Below are 18,941 nucleotides of genomic sequence, written 5' to 3'. Positions count from 1 at the left end.
AATAAACTTCTTGAATGTGGTTTTGAGAACCTTGAGGGGTTTAGTTTTTAGAATGGTGTCACACTTCATTATTTTCTATCATATAGACCCCTCAAAATGACTTCAAATGTGATGTGGTCCCTAAAAAAAAATGATGTTGTAAAAATGAGAAATTGCTGGTCAACTTTTAACCCTTATAACTCCCTAACAAAAAAAAATGTTGTTTCCAAAATTGTGCTGATGTAAAGTAGACATGTGGGAAATGTTATTTATTAACTATTTTTCATGACATATCTCTCTGATTTAAGGGCATAAAAATACAAAGTTTGAAAATTGCAAAATTTTAAAAATTTTCGCCATATTTCCGTTTTTTTCATAAATAATCGCAAGTAATATCGAAGAAATGTTACCACTAACATGAAGTACAATATGTCACGAAAAAACAATCTCAGAATCAGCGGGATCCGTTGAAGCGTTCCAGAGTTATAACCTCATAAAGTGACAGTGGTCAGAATTGCAAAAATTGGCCTGGTCATTAAGTACCAAATTGGCTCTGTCACTAAGGGGTTAATCATGACCTAACTATTGTTGCCATGATACATTTTTGTAAATATATGTGCCTTTTGTGATATAATAAAGAAAAACCTTTATTAGTACATGTTCTCTTTGGACTAATTACTCCAGGTTTTCCTATTGTTAAGGCTACGTTCACATTAGCGTTGTGCGGGGCAGCGTCGGCGACGCAACGCACAACGCATGCAAAAACGCATGCACAATGCAGCTTTTTGTGACGCATGCGTTCATTGTTGCATGAATTTTGGCGCAGAAAAAACGGCATCATGCAGAGCCCTCTGCGCCCTGACAGTTGCACCAAAATGACGCATGCATCACAAAACGCAAGACAACGCATGTCCATGTGCCCTTCATGTTAAATATAGGGGCGCATGATGCATGCGTCGCCACGGCTGCACCCGACGCTGCCCCGCACAACGCTAATGTGAACGTAGCCTTATAATGTTGCAAAAGATGTTGGCTGTTCACAGTCAGCTATTTCTAAAATCTGGACCAAATACAAACAACATGGGAAGGTTGTTAAAGGCAAACATACTGGTAGACCAAGGAAGACATCAAAGCGTCAAGACCGGAAACTTAAAGCAATATGTCTCCAAAACAGGAAACGTCTGTGACCTAACTATAAGAAACCGCCTAAAGGAAATGGGATTTACATACAGAAAAGCTAAACGAAAGCCATCATTAACACCTAAACAGAAAAAAACAAAGGTTACAATGGGCTAAGGAAAAGCAATTGTGGACTGTGGATGACTGGATGAAAGTCATATTCAGTGATGAATTGTGAATCTGCATTGGGCAAGGTGATGATGCTGGAACTTTTGTTTGGTGCCGTTCCAATGAGATTTATAAAGATGACTGCCTGAAGAGAACATGCAAATTTCCACAGTCATTGATGATATGGGGCTGCATGTCAGGTAAAGGCACTGGGGAGATGGCTGTCATTACACCTTGAATAAATGCACAAGTTTATGTTGATATTTTGGACACTTTTCTTATCCCAACAATTGAAAGGATGTTTGCGGATGATGAAATCATTTTTCAAGATGATAATGCATCCTGCCATAGAGCAAAAACCGTGCAAACATTCCTTGAAAAAAGGCCCAAAAGGTCAATGTCATGGCCTGCAAATAGTCCGGATCTCAATCCAATTGAAAATCTTTGGTGGAAGTTGAAGAAAATGGTCCATGACAAGGCTCCAACCTGCAAAGCTGATCTGGCAACAGCAATCAGAGAAACCTGAAGACACAAAAGAGAATAGTGAAACCAAAAACACTCAGTTTGAAAAAATGTTGCAGTAATCCGCAAGTGCTAGTAAAAGATGTAAAAAACAGGGTATTTGGTTGATACGTTTTTTGCAAAAAATGTATACTAAGTGTGCAAGTGTGTATACTTCACTGTGCAAGTAGCCCATGTGTTCCTGTTTCCATAATTGTTCTCTTGTGTCTACAAGACTGGGGAGTTCCACCACTCCTCTTGGGCTATCTGCACAAAAGCTGTTCTACCCTGTATGCACACATGGATTTTTCCTCTCTGAACCCTGTTCACACAGGTTATATACAGATGATCAGGTTTTTAAATACATCAGATAGGGATTGCATACATTAGTTAGGACTGCTCTGATAAGGGTATACCGTGAAGATTGGTAGAGCAGCTTAGTATACATTTTTTGCAAAAAACGTATCAACCAAATACCCTGTTTTTTACATCTTTTACTAGCACTTGCGGATTACTGCAACATTTTTTCAAACTGAGTGTTTTTGGTTTCACTATTCTCTTTTGTGTCTTCAGGTTTCTTGGTGGTGTGTGAACATGATCATACAGACTTGTTCACTGTGCAAGTAGCCCATGTGTTCCTGTTTCCAGCAATCAGAGAAAGTTGGATCCAGATTGATGAAGAGTCCTGTGTGACCCTCATTAAGTCCAGGCCTCAGAGACTGCAAGCTGTTATAAACGCCAGAGGTGGTGCAACAAAATACTAGTGAGATTTTGGAGTGTTTTTTTTGTTTGTTTTTCATGATTCCATAATTTTTTCAAACATAATTGAGTGATTCCATAATTTTTCCTCTATGCTTGTTCTAAAAAAGTAACAAATACTGACTACTACAATTTTTTGTTGTTGTTGATTTCTTTTAGTGTTTATTAAAGCCAGAAAGTTGCCATTTGAAATGACTTTAGTTTTGTGCCATGTCTGTGATCTGCTTTTTTTCTAAAAAAACAAACAAAAAACAACTGAATGAACATCCTCCAAGGCCGATGATTCCATAATTTTTTGCCAGGGGTTGTAGATAGATAGGTAATAGATAGATTAATAGATCATAGATAATGTACATGATAACATATTTGATAGCTGCAAGCAAAATGCTACCGAGATTGAATTTACATGTATTATTCCATAATGAAGAACCATCAAAATTAATATCTATGATTGTAGCTGACAATTGATTTTTCTCTTGGTAAGAGGGCAGAAGCACAGACAGATTATTGATTTGCCTACTTGACAGAACAATATGGCCACTTAGAAAAATTATACAGCCATTAACCATACAACACAATGTTATCTAAAATGCCCACGGTATTATAATGCGGGGGGAAAGGGGGGGGGGGGAATGATATGTCATTGACAGCTTAGTTAAGAAATCAACACTGTCTGATCTCTTGCAGAACATCCTTGACCAGTGCACCCGTGAACAAGAGTTTAAGAGCATTTTCTTTTCATTGTGCTATTTTCATGCTTGTGTTGCTGAGCGGCGTAAATTTGGCCCCCAGGGGTGGAATAGAAAGTATCCGTTTAACATTGGAGACCTCACAATATCAGTGAATGTTCTATACAACTATCTGGAAGCAAACTCACAGGTATGGTGCCTCATATAGATGGAAGTCTATTGTGTAGGTCTTTTATACTGTAGTATAAAGCTGATGGAAATCCTTTATGCATTTGCTATAGTTATAAAATTTTGTTTTTTTTTTACTATAGAGGTAGGTAGATGATAGATAGATAGATAGATAGATAGATAGATAGGGGATAGATAAGAGATAGATAGATAGATAGATAGATAGATAGATAGATAGATAGATAGATAGATAGATAGATAGATAGGGATAGATAGATAGATAGATAGATAGATAGATAGATAGATAGATAGATAGATAGATAGATAGATAGATAGGATAGATAGATAGATAGATAGATAGATAGATAGATAGATAGATAGATAGGGGATAGATAAGAGATAGATAGATAGATAGATAGATAGATAGATAGATAGATAGATAGATAGATAGATAGATAAGGGATAGATAGATAGATAGATAGATAGATAGATAGATAGATAGATAGATAGATAGATAGATAAGGGATAGATAGATAGATAGATAGATAGATAGATAGATAGATAGATAGATAGATAGATAGATGATAGATAAGGGATAGATAGATAGATAGATAAGATTTAATTTCATTTCTCCTATATACAGATAATCTTTTCTTAGATTACCTTAGAAAGAAGCAGCAGAGCTGTGTTTGCCACTTGGCACAGCTCAGTGTGATATTATGCACTTTATTGGTCCAGTTATACTATATGATCTTTGAGCTATGACGATGTACAGAAGATGCTGCCACCAAAGAGTTAAATGACATATCCAGCTCTTCCGCATCTGAGTATATCATAAAAATCATCTGTGTTCAATGAAGATATAGAAATTACAGAAATCTTACACATTCGCAGGCTGACGCTTTTCATAGGATTCTATAATTATGTTGTGATCGTCACATCAGCCGGATGTTCTGATAAATCATGTGCCGGACATTGATCTTTATCTCCACTGACGATGCGTTCGCCTAGAATCCTGCTTTCTGCAAGAAACAAACAAGTGTAAATATTTAATAAAAGAAACAAACAAGTGTAAATATTTAATAAACGCTGTTGGGTTTTAATGTCAGGTTCCATGGGAAGATCTCCGCTACCTGTTCGGAGAGATAATGTACGGCGGTCACATCACCGATGACTGGGACAGAAGGCTCTGCCGGACGTACTTGGAGGAGTACATGCAGCCCAATCAGGTAACTGCGAGTCCCATTAAAATACAGAGTCAGAGCTCCCTCTTCTGGGATCTGGATCACTCAGGTTCATGTTTTTATCATTTATGAAACAAGCTCGATTACGGACGCGTTCTTCGTTCTCCAGTTAGATTCATACTGCTGATATAGGTGGAAATTAAAAACGGAAAGCGGCGATGTATGTCTGATCTTCATTTATTGCATTCAAAGCAAAATCAAACATAAAGGAGCCACTGAGTTTTATAGACTGGTGAAAAGATTTTTTTTTTCCCCAAAATTTTCATGATCCATGAAAGAGACCACTGCATTATTATAACTTATGGCTCATAGCGAGACAATGTTCACATCTTCGTTGGAGCCTCTAATGCAGAATCCGTCGCACTTAACGTGGAAAAAGTATCGTAGAATGATGCATTATTTTTTTCCGGTAAAATGACGGCCCCGGTTATAGTCAGTGGGGTCAGTTAGGTGTTTTGTGTTAGAGCCAATACTGCCATTAATTTAGGTTTTCTGCACCCATGACGGGGTAGGTAGCACAACCAATATTGAAGCGAGCCGAGCGCCGTCGTGACCATTGCATGACCGGGACAGATTATTATCCCCCTGGGAGTAAACGAGGAAAGTTCGTATTGAGAGACAGCAAGCAGAGATCACACAGAAAATGTCAGAATTGTATAGAAACATCATATACGTTAATAAGAAGCTAAATGACTTCACACTGGGTAATGAAGACCCGAAGACTTTATAAGCTACATTTATAGAAAATAGAGACTGCTAGACAGTTGGACACAAGTTCACAGAGACGTACCGTGTCAATATGTATGGCTATGGATACATTAACGTTTGTGAAATTACATTGATTTTATTGAAAAAAAATTCCCATGCAATTAATAATCTTTGTGATCTTTAGGTATGTAATTCTGGTAAATCTCTAAATGGTCATAAAAGTAGAATATATATATATATATATATATATATATATATATATATATATATATATATATATATATATATATACTGTATGTATATATGTATATGCATATATATATATATATATATATTCTACTTTTATGACCATTCAGAGATTTACCAGATATACATAAAATATGATATATATATATATGTGTCTGTATATGTCATGTGCATGTACCACACGTGTGTGTGTGTGTAAATATATATACGGTACTTTTGTTAACTATATACATATATATATGTATATAGTGTGTATATCTGTGTGTTGGTGTGTATATATGTATATAGTGTGTATATATGTATGTATATATATAAATATACATACAGTATAGATGTGTATATAGTAGTACATATACTTCATTGTTGCAGTATATTAGCACATTGGTGTTCAGAATTCTAATATCTTGTCTGTTAACCGTTACTATGTTTCTCGATTCATGTCCTGCACATATAATATAGATATATCGCATGCTATAAAACATAGGGACACCGACAATACATACGGACGGTAATTACATAAATCCAATTTTTCTCCACACTATGCATGTAATTAGAGATGTTTTTATTCAATGAAATTAACTGTGATGATGTTAATTACAAGAATTTACAAGTGTTATTGTGAGTTTCTATATTTCATTTTATGTTGCATTGAAAAAAATCCCCAAAGACAGAAATGTTTATAAAATCTTTGTTAAAGTTGGAACTATGCATAAGGAAAAATGTGGTGAATTATCCTAGACAAGGTGCATATTGCATACCACGGCTCACGCCCAAAATAAAGCTGATGTTGAAATTGATTTTCACAAAGAGGGTAAAGCATCTAACCACCAACCTATTGAAATTGCTCTGAATTACTGGATGATATGGCTGCAGCTCTGACCTGCTTACTAATGGTGCCGCTTTTCTTACAGTGGATCTGTCACCAGATTTCACAATAAAAACGGCATACACTGCCAAACAGATCTCTTAGACCTTGTGATACTGGTGTAATTACTTTGAAAATCCATGTCGGAACGGTTGACAGAATCTTTTATGAATGTGTTCCCTTTTGAGAAATGCTCCTTTTAATATCAGAATTATGTGGCCATTCTGATATTATGAAATTATTATTTTTTTAACCAATAATTTTTTATTAAATTTTCAGAAAATGTTTGAACACACAAAGGGTCAAACAAAACCCATAAACACATACAATAACAAAGTACAATAGGTACCTGTACACATTCTACGTATCCTCATTAAAACATGGCTTATTCACCATCCCACAGTGACATCACGGGAACTCCCGGGTTAAAGCATGATGACATAATCCCAATCATGTAAGTTTCAAATAAGGGCCAAATAAGGTTTTACATCTTCAGTGGAAAAGGGTTGACCTCTGGCTACCCCGCCATGGATCGCATTTACACACTGAATTCTCTTTTTTGGCTGAGACGGAATGAACCCAACGTCAATTCATATTGACAATGTATATTAACTTTCTCAATTAACTCTTTTAAGGATGGCAAACTCAACCCCCTCCACCTAGCCGCTAGAGCTAACCTGGCTGCAATCAAAATATGCAAGAAAGAACCTCTAGAGCAGGGGTGGGGAATCTCAGGCCCCAGGGCCATTGACGGCCCTCGATGACCTTTTATCAGGCCCTCGGGCAGATTCTCAGGGACCGCAGTGTTTGGGCAGGGAGCTGTATTTTGATTGCCACAAGCTCATTTATTCTAGCTCTGTTAGCACACACACACAATGTTCACTACTGAACACTGAAGGGCATGCAATGAAAGATTACGTCCTGAAAACAGTGCCAGAGTCAGGATGTACTTTGTGGGCAGAGTTTGTACGGCCCCCGAAGGATGGTATAAATATCCAAATGGCCCTTGGCAGAAAAAAGATTCCCCACCCCTGCTCTAGAGTATGTGAGAACTATACCTAAATATGGGATCCCTTCATCTACCCATTTACATTCCAATAATCCTTGAGTCGTAGACGGGACCAGAGCAGGAAAAACTAATGATTTAGTGGCATTAAGTTTATAGTTCGATACTTAGCGAATTTCTCTAATGTGGTGACAATGGCAGGAAATGTTGATTCTGTATCAGTGCACGAGATAATTTCGTCATCCGCATAGAGTTCAATTTTGTGAATTACCGGCCCAACTTTAATGCCCACTATATTCGGAGAAGCTCATACTTATTCAGCTATTGGCTCCATGCACAAAGCGAAGATGTTGGGAGACGAGGGGCAACTTTGACGTGTTCCGCTATTGCAAAATGAGTTTGACAAAAATCCCGATGACAATACCCTAGCATTGGGGTTGGAATACATGGCACATATCGCTGACAATCTGGGGCCCACCAAGCCAAGCTTGGTCAAAACACTCCTTAGATATCCCCAGTGCACCCTGTCAAAGGCTTTTTCGGCATCCCAAGACAGGAATGCACTGGAGAGTCCACAGAGCTCCGCCACTCTGATTAAGTTAATCATTCTGCGTGTCCCATCTTTTGTTTCTCGACCCGCCACAAAACCAACCTGATCCGGGGAAATTAATGTGGGAATAATGTGATGTAATTTTAAAGCTAATATTTTAGAGAAAATGTTTACATCGCAATTTAAAAGTGCAATAGGCTTAACCTCTTCCCGACATGCCCCATACTAGTACTGCGCATGTCGGGTCCCCTGCTTTGATGTGGGCTCCGGCGGTGAGCCCACATCAAAGTCGTGACATGTCAGCTGTTTTGTACAGCTGACATGTGCGTGCAATAGCGGCAGGTGAAATCGCGATTTACCCACCGCTATTAACCTGTTAAATGCCGCTGTCAAACGCTGACAGCGGCATTTAACTGGCGCTTTCGGCCGCGCGGCCGGGAATGAGCGCATCGCCGACCCCTGTCACATGATCGGGGGTCGGCGATGCGTCAGGGTGGTAGCCATAGAGGTCCTTGAGACCTCTATGGTTACTGATGCCGGCCTGCTGTGAGCGTCCCCCTGTGGTCGGCGCTCATAGCAAGCCTGCATTTCAGCTAAATAGCAGCGATCATCAGATCGCTGCTATGTAGCAGAGCCGATCAGGCTATGCCAGCTTCTAGCCTCCCATGGAGGCTATTGAAGCATGGCACAAGTTAAAAAAAAAATGTGTTTTTAAAAATATGAAAAAAATAAAAAATATATAAAAGTTTAAATCACCCCCCTTTCACCCTATCCAAAATAAAACAATAAAAAAAATCAAACCTACACATATTTGGTATCGCCGCGTTCAGAATTGCCCGATCTATCAATAAAAAAAACAATAACCTGATCACTAAACGGCATAGCGAGAAAAAAAATTGAAACGCCAGAATTATGTTTTTTTGGTCGCCGCGACATTGCATTAAAATGCAATAACGGGCGATCAAAAGAACGTATGTGCACAAAAGTGGCATCATTAAAAATGTCAGCTCGGCACACAAAAAATAAGCCCTCACCCGACCCCAGATCACGAAAAATGGAGAAAAATGGGTATTGGAAAATGGCGCATTTTTTTTATTTTTTTTAGCAAAGTTTTGAATTTTTTTTCATTACTTAGATAAAAAATAACCTACACATGTTTGGTGTCTATGAACTTGTAATGACCTGGAGAGTCATAATATCAGGTCAGTTTTAGCATTTAGTGAAGCTAGCAAAAAAGCTAATCAAATGAGATTGCACTTTTTTTGCAATTTCACCGCGCTTGGAATTTTTTTCTCGTTTTGTAGTACAAGACATGGTAAAACCAATGGTGTCGTTCAAAAGTACAACTTGTCCCGCAAAAAATAAGCCATCACATGACCATATTGACGGAAAAATAAAAAAGTTATGGCTCTGGGAAGGAGTGGAGCGAAAAATAAAAACACAAAAATGAAAAAGGGCCGCGGCGGGAAGGGGTTAAAGTTGCTAGGACAGAGCGTTCCCTGGATTTGGCAGAGTAGACATCGTAGCTTCTAAGTTAGTTTTAGATATAGACTCCTTATCCCGCCATGATGTATACAAACGTAGGAGAAAGGGGGATAGAATCTTCTGGAACTGACCATAGTACTCATTTGGTAACCCATCCGGACCCGGAGCCTTGTGACCTTTGGTGGACCTAATGGTGGTCCAAATTTCCTCTTTAATAAAGAGTGCGTTAAGAAAATTCAGTTGTTCCTGAGAAATCTTTAGTAGGTTAATGCTCTGCAAGTACTGATCAGTCGCCACTGGAGAGGGCTGGGGCGTGTCAAGATCTTCCCCTAAATTATAAAGCTAAGTTGAGAATAATACCTATCAAACTCATTCATATTCTCCATTGGGTTTCTGATATGTTCCCCCTGGGGGGTCCACCAAATGGTCAAGCCTAGATCTTACCTCTCTTTTCTTGACCCTACGTGCTAAAACCGCACCGCCTCTGTCCCCAGTTGCGTAGAATTTTGATTTAAACTTTTAAAAGTTATGTTCATACACCGACAGGAGATTCTCCCTCAGTTTAACTCTAATATTGTAAATCTCTTCTGACAAGGCCTGAGATGGGGATGCTGACATGAATTGTTCAAGTACATCAGTGTCATCAGGTCTAAAAAATCTATATTGCAATGCATACTGTCTGCAATATGACATCTGGTGACTGGTCCACTTTTAATCCCTTGTGTCCCTCTGACAATGTGGCCAAGATGTGGCTCTATTACTAGGGCACTGGCCACAAAGAAGAAATAAGTAATACACTATGCAGTCAAAACTGAGTGAACGTAGCAGATTTCTGCGATTATAGCAGATGTGTGAATGTAGCAGATTTCTGCTATTGTAGCATATTTCCATGATTATAGCAGATTTCTGGAATTATAGCAGATGTCTGTGAATATAGCATATTTCTGTGATTGTAGCATATATCCGTTATTATAGCAGATTTCTGCAATTGTAGCAGATTTCTGTGATTATAGCAGACATCTGCGATTTTAGCAGATTTGAGATTGTAGCAGATTTCTACAATTGAAGCATATTTCTGTGATTATAACAGATTTCTATGATTATAGCAGATTTCTGTGATTATAGCAGATTTCTGTGATCATAGCAGATTTCTGTGATTATAGCAGATTTCTATGATTACAGCAGATTTCTGTGATTATAGCAGATTTCTGTGATTATAGCAGATGTCTGCAATTGTAGCATATTTCTGTGAATATAGCATATTTCTGCAATTTCAGCATATTACTATGATTATATAAGATTTCTGGGATTGTCACAGATTTTTGTAATTCTAGCATATTTCTGCGATTATAGCAGATTTCTATGATTATATGAGATTTCTGGGATTTAAGCAGATTTCTGTAATTATAGATTTCTGCGATTATAACAGATTGCTGTAATTATAGCAGATTTCTATGATTATAGCAGATTTCTGCGACTATAGCAGATTTCTATGATTATATGAGATTTTTGTGATTTTAGCAGATTTCTGTAATTATAGATTTCTGCGATTATAACAGATTGCTGTAATTATAGCAGATTTCTATGATTATAGCAGATTTCTATGATTATAGCAGATTTCTATGATTATAGCAGATTTCTTTGATTATATCAGATTTCTGTGATTACAGCAGATTTCTGCAATTGTAGCAGATTTCTATGACTGGTCCACTTTTAATCCCTTGGGTCCCTCTGACAATGTGGCCAGGATGAGGCTCTATTACTAGGGCACTGGCCACAAAGAAGAAATAAGTAATACACTATGCAGTCAAAACTGAGTGAATGTAGCAGATTTCTGCGATTATAGCAGATTTGTGATTGTAGCAGATTTCTGTTATTATAGCAGATTTCTGTGATTGTAGCAGATTTCTGTGATTGTAGCAGATTTCCATTATTATAGCAGATTTCTGCAATTGTAGCAGATTTCTGTAATTATAGCAGATTTCTGTGATTACAGCAGATTTCTGCAATTGTAGCAGATTTCTATGATCATAGCAGATTTCTGTGATTATAGCAGATGTCTGCAATTGTAACAGATTTATATGATTATAGCAGATTTCTGTGATTACAGCAGATTTCTGCAATTGTAGCAGATTTCTATGATCATAGCAGATTTCTGTGATTATAGCAGATGTCTGCAATTGTAACAGATTTATATGATTACAGCAGATTTCTGCAATTGTAGCAGATTTATATGATTATAGCAGATTTCTGTGATTACAGCAGATTTCTGCAATTGTAGCAGATTTCTATGATCATAGCAGATTTCTGTGATTACAGCAGATTTCTGCAATTGTAGCAGATCTATATAATCATAGCAGATTTCTGTGATTATAGCAGATGTCTGCAATTGCAGCAGATTTATATGATTATAGCAGATTTCTGTGATTACAGCAGATTTCTGCAATTGTAGCAGATTTATATGATTATAGCAGATTTCTGTGATTACAGCAGATTTCTGCAAATGTAGCAGATTTCTGTGATTACAGCAGATTTCTGCAATTGTAGCAGATTTCTGTGATTATAGCAGATTTCTGTGATTACAGCAGATTTCTGCAATTGTAGCAGATTTATATGATTATAGCAGATTTCTGTGATTATAGCAGATGTCTGCAATTGTAGCAGATATTTGTGATTATAGCAGATTTCTGTGATTATAGCAGATGTCTGCAATTGTAGCAGATATTTGTGATTATAGCAGATTTCTGTGATTATAGCAGATTTCTGTGATTATAGCAGATGTCTGCAATTGTAGCAGATATTTGTGATTATAGCAGACTTCTGTGATTATAGCAGATGTCTGCAATTGTAGCAGATATTTGTGATTATAGCAGATGTCTGTGAACGTTGCAGAATTTAATTGGAACCTCAGTAATGTGCCATTACCTCTATATCACTGTTATTAGTTACCTGTGATGCTTTTTATTAGTTCCCTGAAATGCAGGGAAGGCACAGATCATGTATTTCCTGCTTACCTGGTCCCTAGTAGTGCAAAAATAATTAATTACCGGTAATACAAATAATAATTTGCTCAATAAATACAGTAACTAACAATTATAAAAGTAAAGAAAAGAAGAAGAAAGAAAACAAACAAAAAAATGTACACCTCTAACTCGCAATCACACGCAAATGTATTTTTTGGGCATCAATACATTCACATCAAAAGAAATGTAATATACAGTAATTCATTTCAGCCACAAATATGTAAAACATTTTAAAAAATGTTTTGCGCCTGGATCACTATCACCCACGTGCAGATGATGTAGATAGATAAGGCTACAGGATACTAAAAGGTCGGACGTGTCTTCAGAACATCTAGACCCAAAACAGGCCGAGTCATCAAAGGGTTAAGATTGTTTACAAAGATCAGTAGGACTTACATCTTGATGTAATACTGGCAGAACTATATATTGCTTCCTACTTAACAACTGCACTCGTTTTTCATTAAATACATATGTGCCCATTTGCAAATTAAGTTATTTTTTATGAATATTCTCCCTAACTTTTACCAAATGTTCTACTATTTCCATATAAAAAAAAAAGATAAAGGAAAAAAAAAACAAATCAGACAAACAACAAACAAAAAAAAGAACAGTTTTATTGTGACTGCTAAGATGTTGGAACGCTGAACGATGCAAATAACTGTTTCAGTTGAGATCTTGCAGACCTGCATGTAAAGCAATTAAAGTAAATGACAATCATATTGCTGGGACAATCAAAGCTCTATGCGGCATGTTTAATTGTGGGGCAAACATGTCCATGATGCGACAGAAACGCCGCGTCGTGTTAACCTTCCTGATTATCACCACTTCCTGCATAACAGAAGGATAATCGCACTGTACACAAGCCGTCATTGTGGAAGAAGACTACGCATTGGGATAATGGTTGTGCGGGATATTTACCAAATGTAACAAGATCCTGGTGGAATATGACGAATAAAAGAACAAAAATACAACAAGACAATAATTAAAGAAGTTATTCCCATCAACAAGATTCATCACTTCTCCAATAGGAGATGTTGACAACTTTATAATCCCAGGGGTACGACCACTGAGACCCCCACTGATCATGAGAATGGGGTTCCATCAGGTACGGACTGGGGCTGAAATTCAGCCCTGGCATTTGAAATCACACAGGCCCATGTTGTCCCCATCCCCAATAACCAGATGGGATATATTACTAATATTACCCTGGATGGAGGAAAACAAGATTTACTGCAACACCAATATTTCCAACGATACCAGTGGCCTGCTGGGGTAAGGGACAGAGTCAGCAACTTTGTGTTTCATCACATTCACAACTCTTAACAGTGTGGGTGTCTTGAGAACACCGATTCTGTTAACTACAAAGCAGACAAGGCAGCCCATGACCAGACAGGCCCTTCTGGCATTTGCCAGAATTGCCAGATGGCCAGTCCGGCCCAGGGTTCCATTGTGCAATAGTGTTCATAAATGACACTCCATTCACTTTCATTAGCATCGGTGATCACACACAGGCTCGGACTGGCCCACAGCAGAACAGGAGAATCCTCCGGTGGCCCCTACCCTCTTATATGAGCAGTACTTGGCACAGTATACGTGATTCACTATATACAGACAAAGGCAGAATCTCGTTCATTTAAGAATCAACGCAGTTTATAGCTGTAGTAATTTGTGAATGAGGATAAAGTCATATTTGCAAGTAGCTGGAAAGTTGGGCCCTGGAGGTGATATTTCTGGTGGGCTTTTCAGACCTCAGTCCGACACTGGTCACACACGCACACTACCGCTCCCATAGACCCATTGAAATGAATGGAGCGGTGGTCACACATGTGCACTACTGCTCTGTTTACACAGGGAATACGGGATCTCCTTTCTTGTGATTGGTTTGGGATCCAAATGATCAGAGCCCCACCGGTCACACATGTATCAACTGTGCGGTGGATAGGTGATAAATGTTTTCTGTGGAGTATAGGTGCATTTATACTGCACGATTATCATAAACGAGATTTCTTAAGAATGCTCATTTCCCAATAATTGTGCAGCCATTCACCTGATGAACTGGCAAAATGCTCCACTCGTTCGGTGTATAAAATGATCTTTTCTTTTTTTCATTGTTCTCGACAGTATATCGTCTATTTTTAGAAGGACTTATGCTGCCTAGAACAATGGCAGCCTATGCGCACCAAGCAAATTACTACTGATCGTTCAGTACCCATCTGTTGTTAGTCAATGACAGCTTGAAGAATTTGTCCACTACTTTTACATTGATGCCCTATTCTTAGGATAAGGCATCTATGTCTGATTGGCCGGGGTCCGGCACTCTGCACCCCCGCCGATCAGCTGTCTTCAATACCGGCTGTAAGTATTTACTTGTCCGTCTTCTTGTAGTGGCCAGGGATTGCTTCTGTACATCCGCCTCCTATTGAACTGAATAGGAGGCGGATATGCAGCACCCCTTGGCGGCAACTACAAGTAGGCAGCCAAACTTCGCAAGTACGTACTTACGCCCGCTGCTGCTGACACCGATAACAGCTGATCGACAGAGGTGCCGAGTGCCAGACCCTGGCCGATCAGACATTGATGCCCTATCATAATAGCAACCACGTGAATACACCTACAGGCTCATTCAGACGTCCATATTGCACATACGTGTTCTATCCGTTTTAGAACATGCACCCATTGTAGTCTACAGGGCTATTCACATGTCCATGTTTTTTCACATCCGTGCAAAACTCTCGGAGCCATGTTCATTTTCCTCCGGTATCATGGATGAAAAGTGACAATATAAGTCTATGGGTCCATGAAAAACACACTCAGCACACAAGTGACATCCGACTACCACCCGTGCGCTGTCCGTATTTAACATTGCAAATGACAGAAGTTGTGTAATTTATTTATTTATCCATCTGTGAAAAACATTGATGACTGATGGTAAAAGCGGACACACGGACCGTACACTGATGACACACTGATCCAAAACACTGATAACACCGGTAACATTTTTTCATGTATTTATTTAACCACGGACGTGTGAATGAGATCTTACCCTGAGTGCGCCAATTCTTTCCTGAAGGGTTCAGCACAGCTGAGATCACAGACTGTCCCAGACTACCTTTGCGTGCTGTGTCAGTCAGTGGAATTATAGCAGAGGGTTGCATGATCTGCCTACATTTACAAGCACCAATCTATACCACAAAATGTAATATATGATCAAATGCGTACATCCTGAAATTATTTGAGGGATCATCAGTCAATGTGACCAAAAACATGCTCATCTGAATGAGCCCCAAGAGCCTCTCTGTGATCCCCAACAAAATTCATAGAAAAAAAATGTTTAATTGACAATTATTTTTCAGTGTTTCAAATATGCAGTATTAGGGTCGATTCTAAAAAATACCAAAAATGCTATTTATACAAATTGCTTCTACAGAGAGGAAGAGGAATAGAATTCTAGTGCCAACTACTGGAAGTAGCCATCCTAAAAGTCAATATTGATTCCTTAATGACTTAGCATAAAAGCCAAACCAGATATTCTACCTGCAGACACGTGTTTGGGATGTGTTACCCCTCCTCAGTGCAAAGCAAGAAATCTGATTTGGCTTTAGGAGAAGCTTCTGTCCGAGTTATTTTAACGCATTAATTCAACCCAGCCAGACGAGGACATTGCCATGGTCAATATTCTGTGCACCCATAAACTTGTACGTTCTAGGTTCTATTTTGCGGCACCCGTGGAGATGCCACTTTCTGTTTTCCAGTTCTCAGGTCATGGAGACATAGGAGATAAATGTAAACCATCATTGTTATTGAAGGCACGATGGTTCCAACACAAAACACCTACTAATATTAGTCATGATAGATTAAAAGGCTTGGAACCCACCAGAGTATCGTCTAGTGCCTTTGACAAGAAGCTGAATCTTGTATATTTTATACTCTACAGTTTAGTGTTTTCCTTTTTTGGTTCATTTCATCAACACTTGTATCTTTCCAAAATAGTCTTATCTAAGGGATCTGAGAAAAAAAAAAAGTATAAGCAATCAGACACCCCCTCCCCCTGCCAATTCCAAGCCATCATTCCGGAGACTGAAGATCATCCTACAGAACTATTTTCTCCTTTGATGAGATTTACAGCGCCGCATACACTGTAGCTTTATGTTCCATCGTATGTCTCCAGCCTCATATTTTAAGCCTTAAAATACTTGACCCTTAATATTATTCATGCTGTAAGTTAGTCAAACTTGCTGCACAGAGCAATAGAAGCAGCGTGCGCCGAGCCAGACGTTCTCTTGATCTCTTGTAACAATGACTGAAAAGAATTGCAGGGACAAGAGAATTAAGGACAGAGATCCCGCTGGTCAAAGCACGGGAAACTTGGATCTGTAGCCACCCTGCTAGGAAGGATTATTTCTGTTTTCTGTCATATTCAATGAAACTCTGTTATATCACAAATCTGAGGGTCTCCAGTGGTCTGAAGGAGGAGAATAAAAACAAACATGGAAAATAAAAACTCTATAGAACTGATGGCAACCCATGATATCTGCCGACACGTTTCTTGAAATAATGTCACTGATGGTAATTTTCCCCGACTTTCTACCACTATCCCCGAGAGATTCAGTGTGAAGTCTTTTCTGTTATGATGATTACATCCAATGTTCTCTTTTTTTTTTTCTCCAGTTTGATAGGAAACTCGCCTTAGCTCCTGGATTTGTGATACCCTCTAACCTTGACTATCAAGGCTACCATAGATACATTGATGAGATGTTGCCACCCGAGAGCCCCGTCCATTATGGCCTCCACCCCAACGCAGAAATTGAATTCTTAACTGTGACTTCAGACAATCTCTTCCGTACATTGTTAGAATTACAGTCACGAGATTCTATAAACGGGGAAGGAGCACCTCAGACCGAGGAGGAGAAGGTTAGTGTCGTTATTCCGAGCATGTGCTGACACTTTTGCGTGTGATCTTCGCATTGGAATATCATCTCGTGTTTCTGTTTATTTATTGGGCAGGAATTTGATGCACTTTTTTTGGCATGTTTTTAATGCAACACATGCTATGTGTGTACATGAGTCCTCGCATAAAGACTCAACTTCATATTTCTGATTCACGAAAATGATTCGAAGTCCGTCTGTCCGCTCCCAATCAATTTTGGAAGCTCAGTGCCCACAATGCATTTTTAATGTTTTTTTTATACATATATAATTATAAAGCGAATGAAAATTCGTGATTTATTCCCAAATCCTTTATCATTGATTTTGATATTTTTTTACTGATGTGAATCTGTGTTTTGGTACATTTTTTTTGACAACTCGTTCTGTTCTTGTAACATCGCCATCAAAATGCAACATTTGCACATCTGTTATTGATGCGGAAAATAAACTCCCCATTGGAGTCTAAGCGGAAAGAAAAAAAATACATGAAAATGTTGAAACAATTTACATGCATTTTTTTTTATTTCTGTGACCTTTGTTAGGTTAAAATAATAAACTCAGATGTTTCTCACCCTTTCCCGGTCCAATGCTGGATCTCTGTTACTGCACGTTTTTTTATGGACAGGCTGCAGTACTGACAACTACATAGCATGTGACCGCTGCAGCCAATCACCGGGCTCAGTGGCTCTGCCAATGTAGCCAGAAACCTCTTTAAAGAGAATCTGTCACCAGGTTTCTGCCACCCAATCTGAGAGCAGAGTACTATAGAGACAGAAACTATGAATCCAGTAATGTGTCACTTCTTGGGTTGTTTGCTGTTGTTTTGATCAAATGACAGTTTTATCAGCAGGAGATTATCACTAGAGGACCAATAAACCTGCTGCCATGTAGTCCTCCATATTCATCAGCTCTGTATAATCCCATCTCTATCACTAATTGGCAGCTTACTGCCTATGCACAGCGTACACAGAAAGCTGCCAATCAGTGGTGTAGGCGGGGTTATACAGGTCTCATCATTCAGTGAATTGCTAGATCTGCAACAGATCAAATAGTGATTTTATTAAAACTGCAACATGCAGCCCAGAAAGTGAGACATCACTGGAATCAGGGTCTCTGTTCCTACATCATGCTGCTCACAGATGGGGTAGGAAAAACCTAGTGACAGATTTTTTTTAATATTATCTCACTTAAAACTCGCCCGATCTTGCTAGTGATGACATCATAAAATATATATTGAAAATATTTTCTAAAACATTTGTATATAAATTTATTTTTTTAATTTTATATTAAACAAAAGCTTTTTAAAATATCCCAGGATACATTACTGGCTACAAAAAAATCAACAAATATTATCCGTCAGAGTAAAGATTGTGATATAAAAAATCTTCCCACATTGTATTTTTTTTTTCTTTGCATGCGTTCATAATATATTATATCTTGTAATTGTTGTACTTGCTCATTATAGTCACTTGAAAAGGTAGAATTCGAGTGCAGGTATCGCCTTT

At 38.3% G+C, this 18,941-nt stretch overlaps 1 protein-coding gene across 1 annotated transcript in view; it reads left to right on the top strand.

Annotated features, from left to right (window-relative positions):
* Nucleotides 1–18,941, top strand: part of LOC138646080 (dynein axonemal heavy chain 11-like) — a 377,510-nt gene that overhangs the window by 317,301 nt on the left and 41,268 nt on the right. The window contains exons 65-67 of the mRNA XM_069735549.1: nucleotides 3,214–3,405; nucleotides 4,493–4,612; nucleotides 17,179–17,421. Coding sequence (XP_069591650.1) covers nucleotides 3,214–3,405; nucleotides 4,493–4,612; nucleotides 17,179–17,421 — 555 coding nt within the window. The remainder of the gene's footprint in view (nucleotides 1–3,213; nucleotides 3,406–4,492; nucleotides 4,613–17,178; nucleotides 17,422–18,941) is intronic.

The sequence above is a fragment of the Ranitomeya imitator genome, chromosome 7, assembly GCF_032444005.1.
Source record: "Ranitomeya imitator isolate aRanImi1 chromosome 7, aRanImi1.pri, whole genome shotgun sequence".
Classification (NCBI taxonomy): Eukaryota; Metazoa; Chordata; class Amphibia; order Anura; family Dendrobatidae; genus Ranitomeya; species Ranitomeya imitator.
The sequence above is the reverse complement of the archived record's forward strand: the minus strand, read 5'-3'. Positions and strand labels throughout refer to the sequence as shown.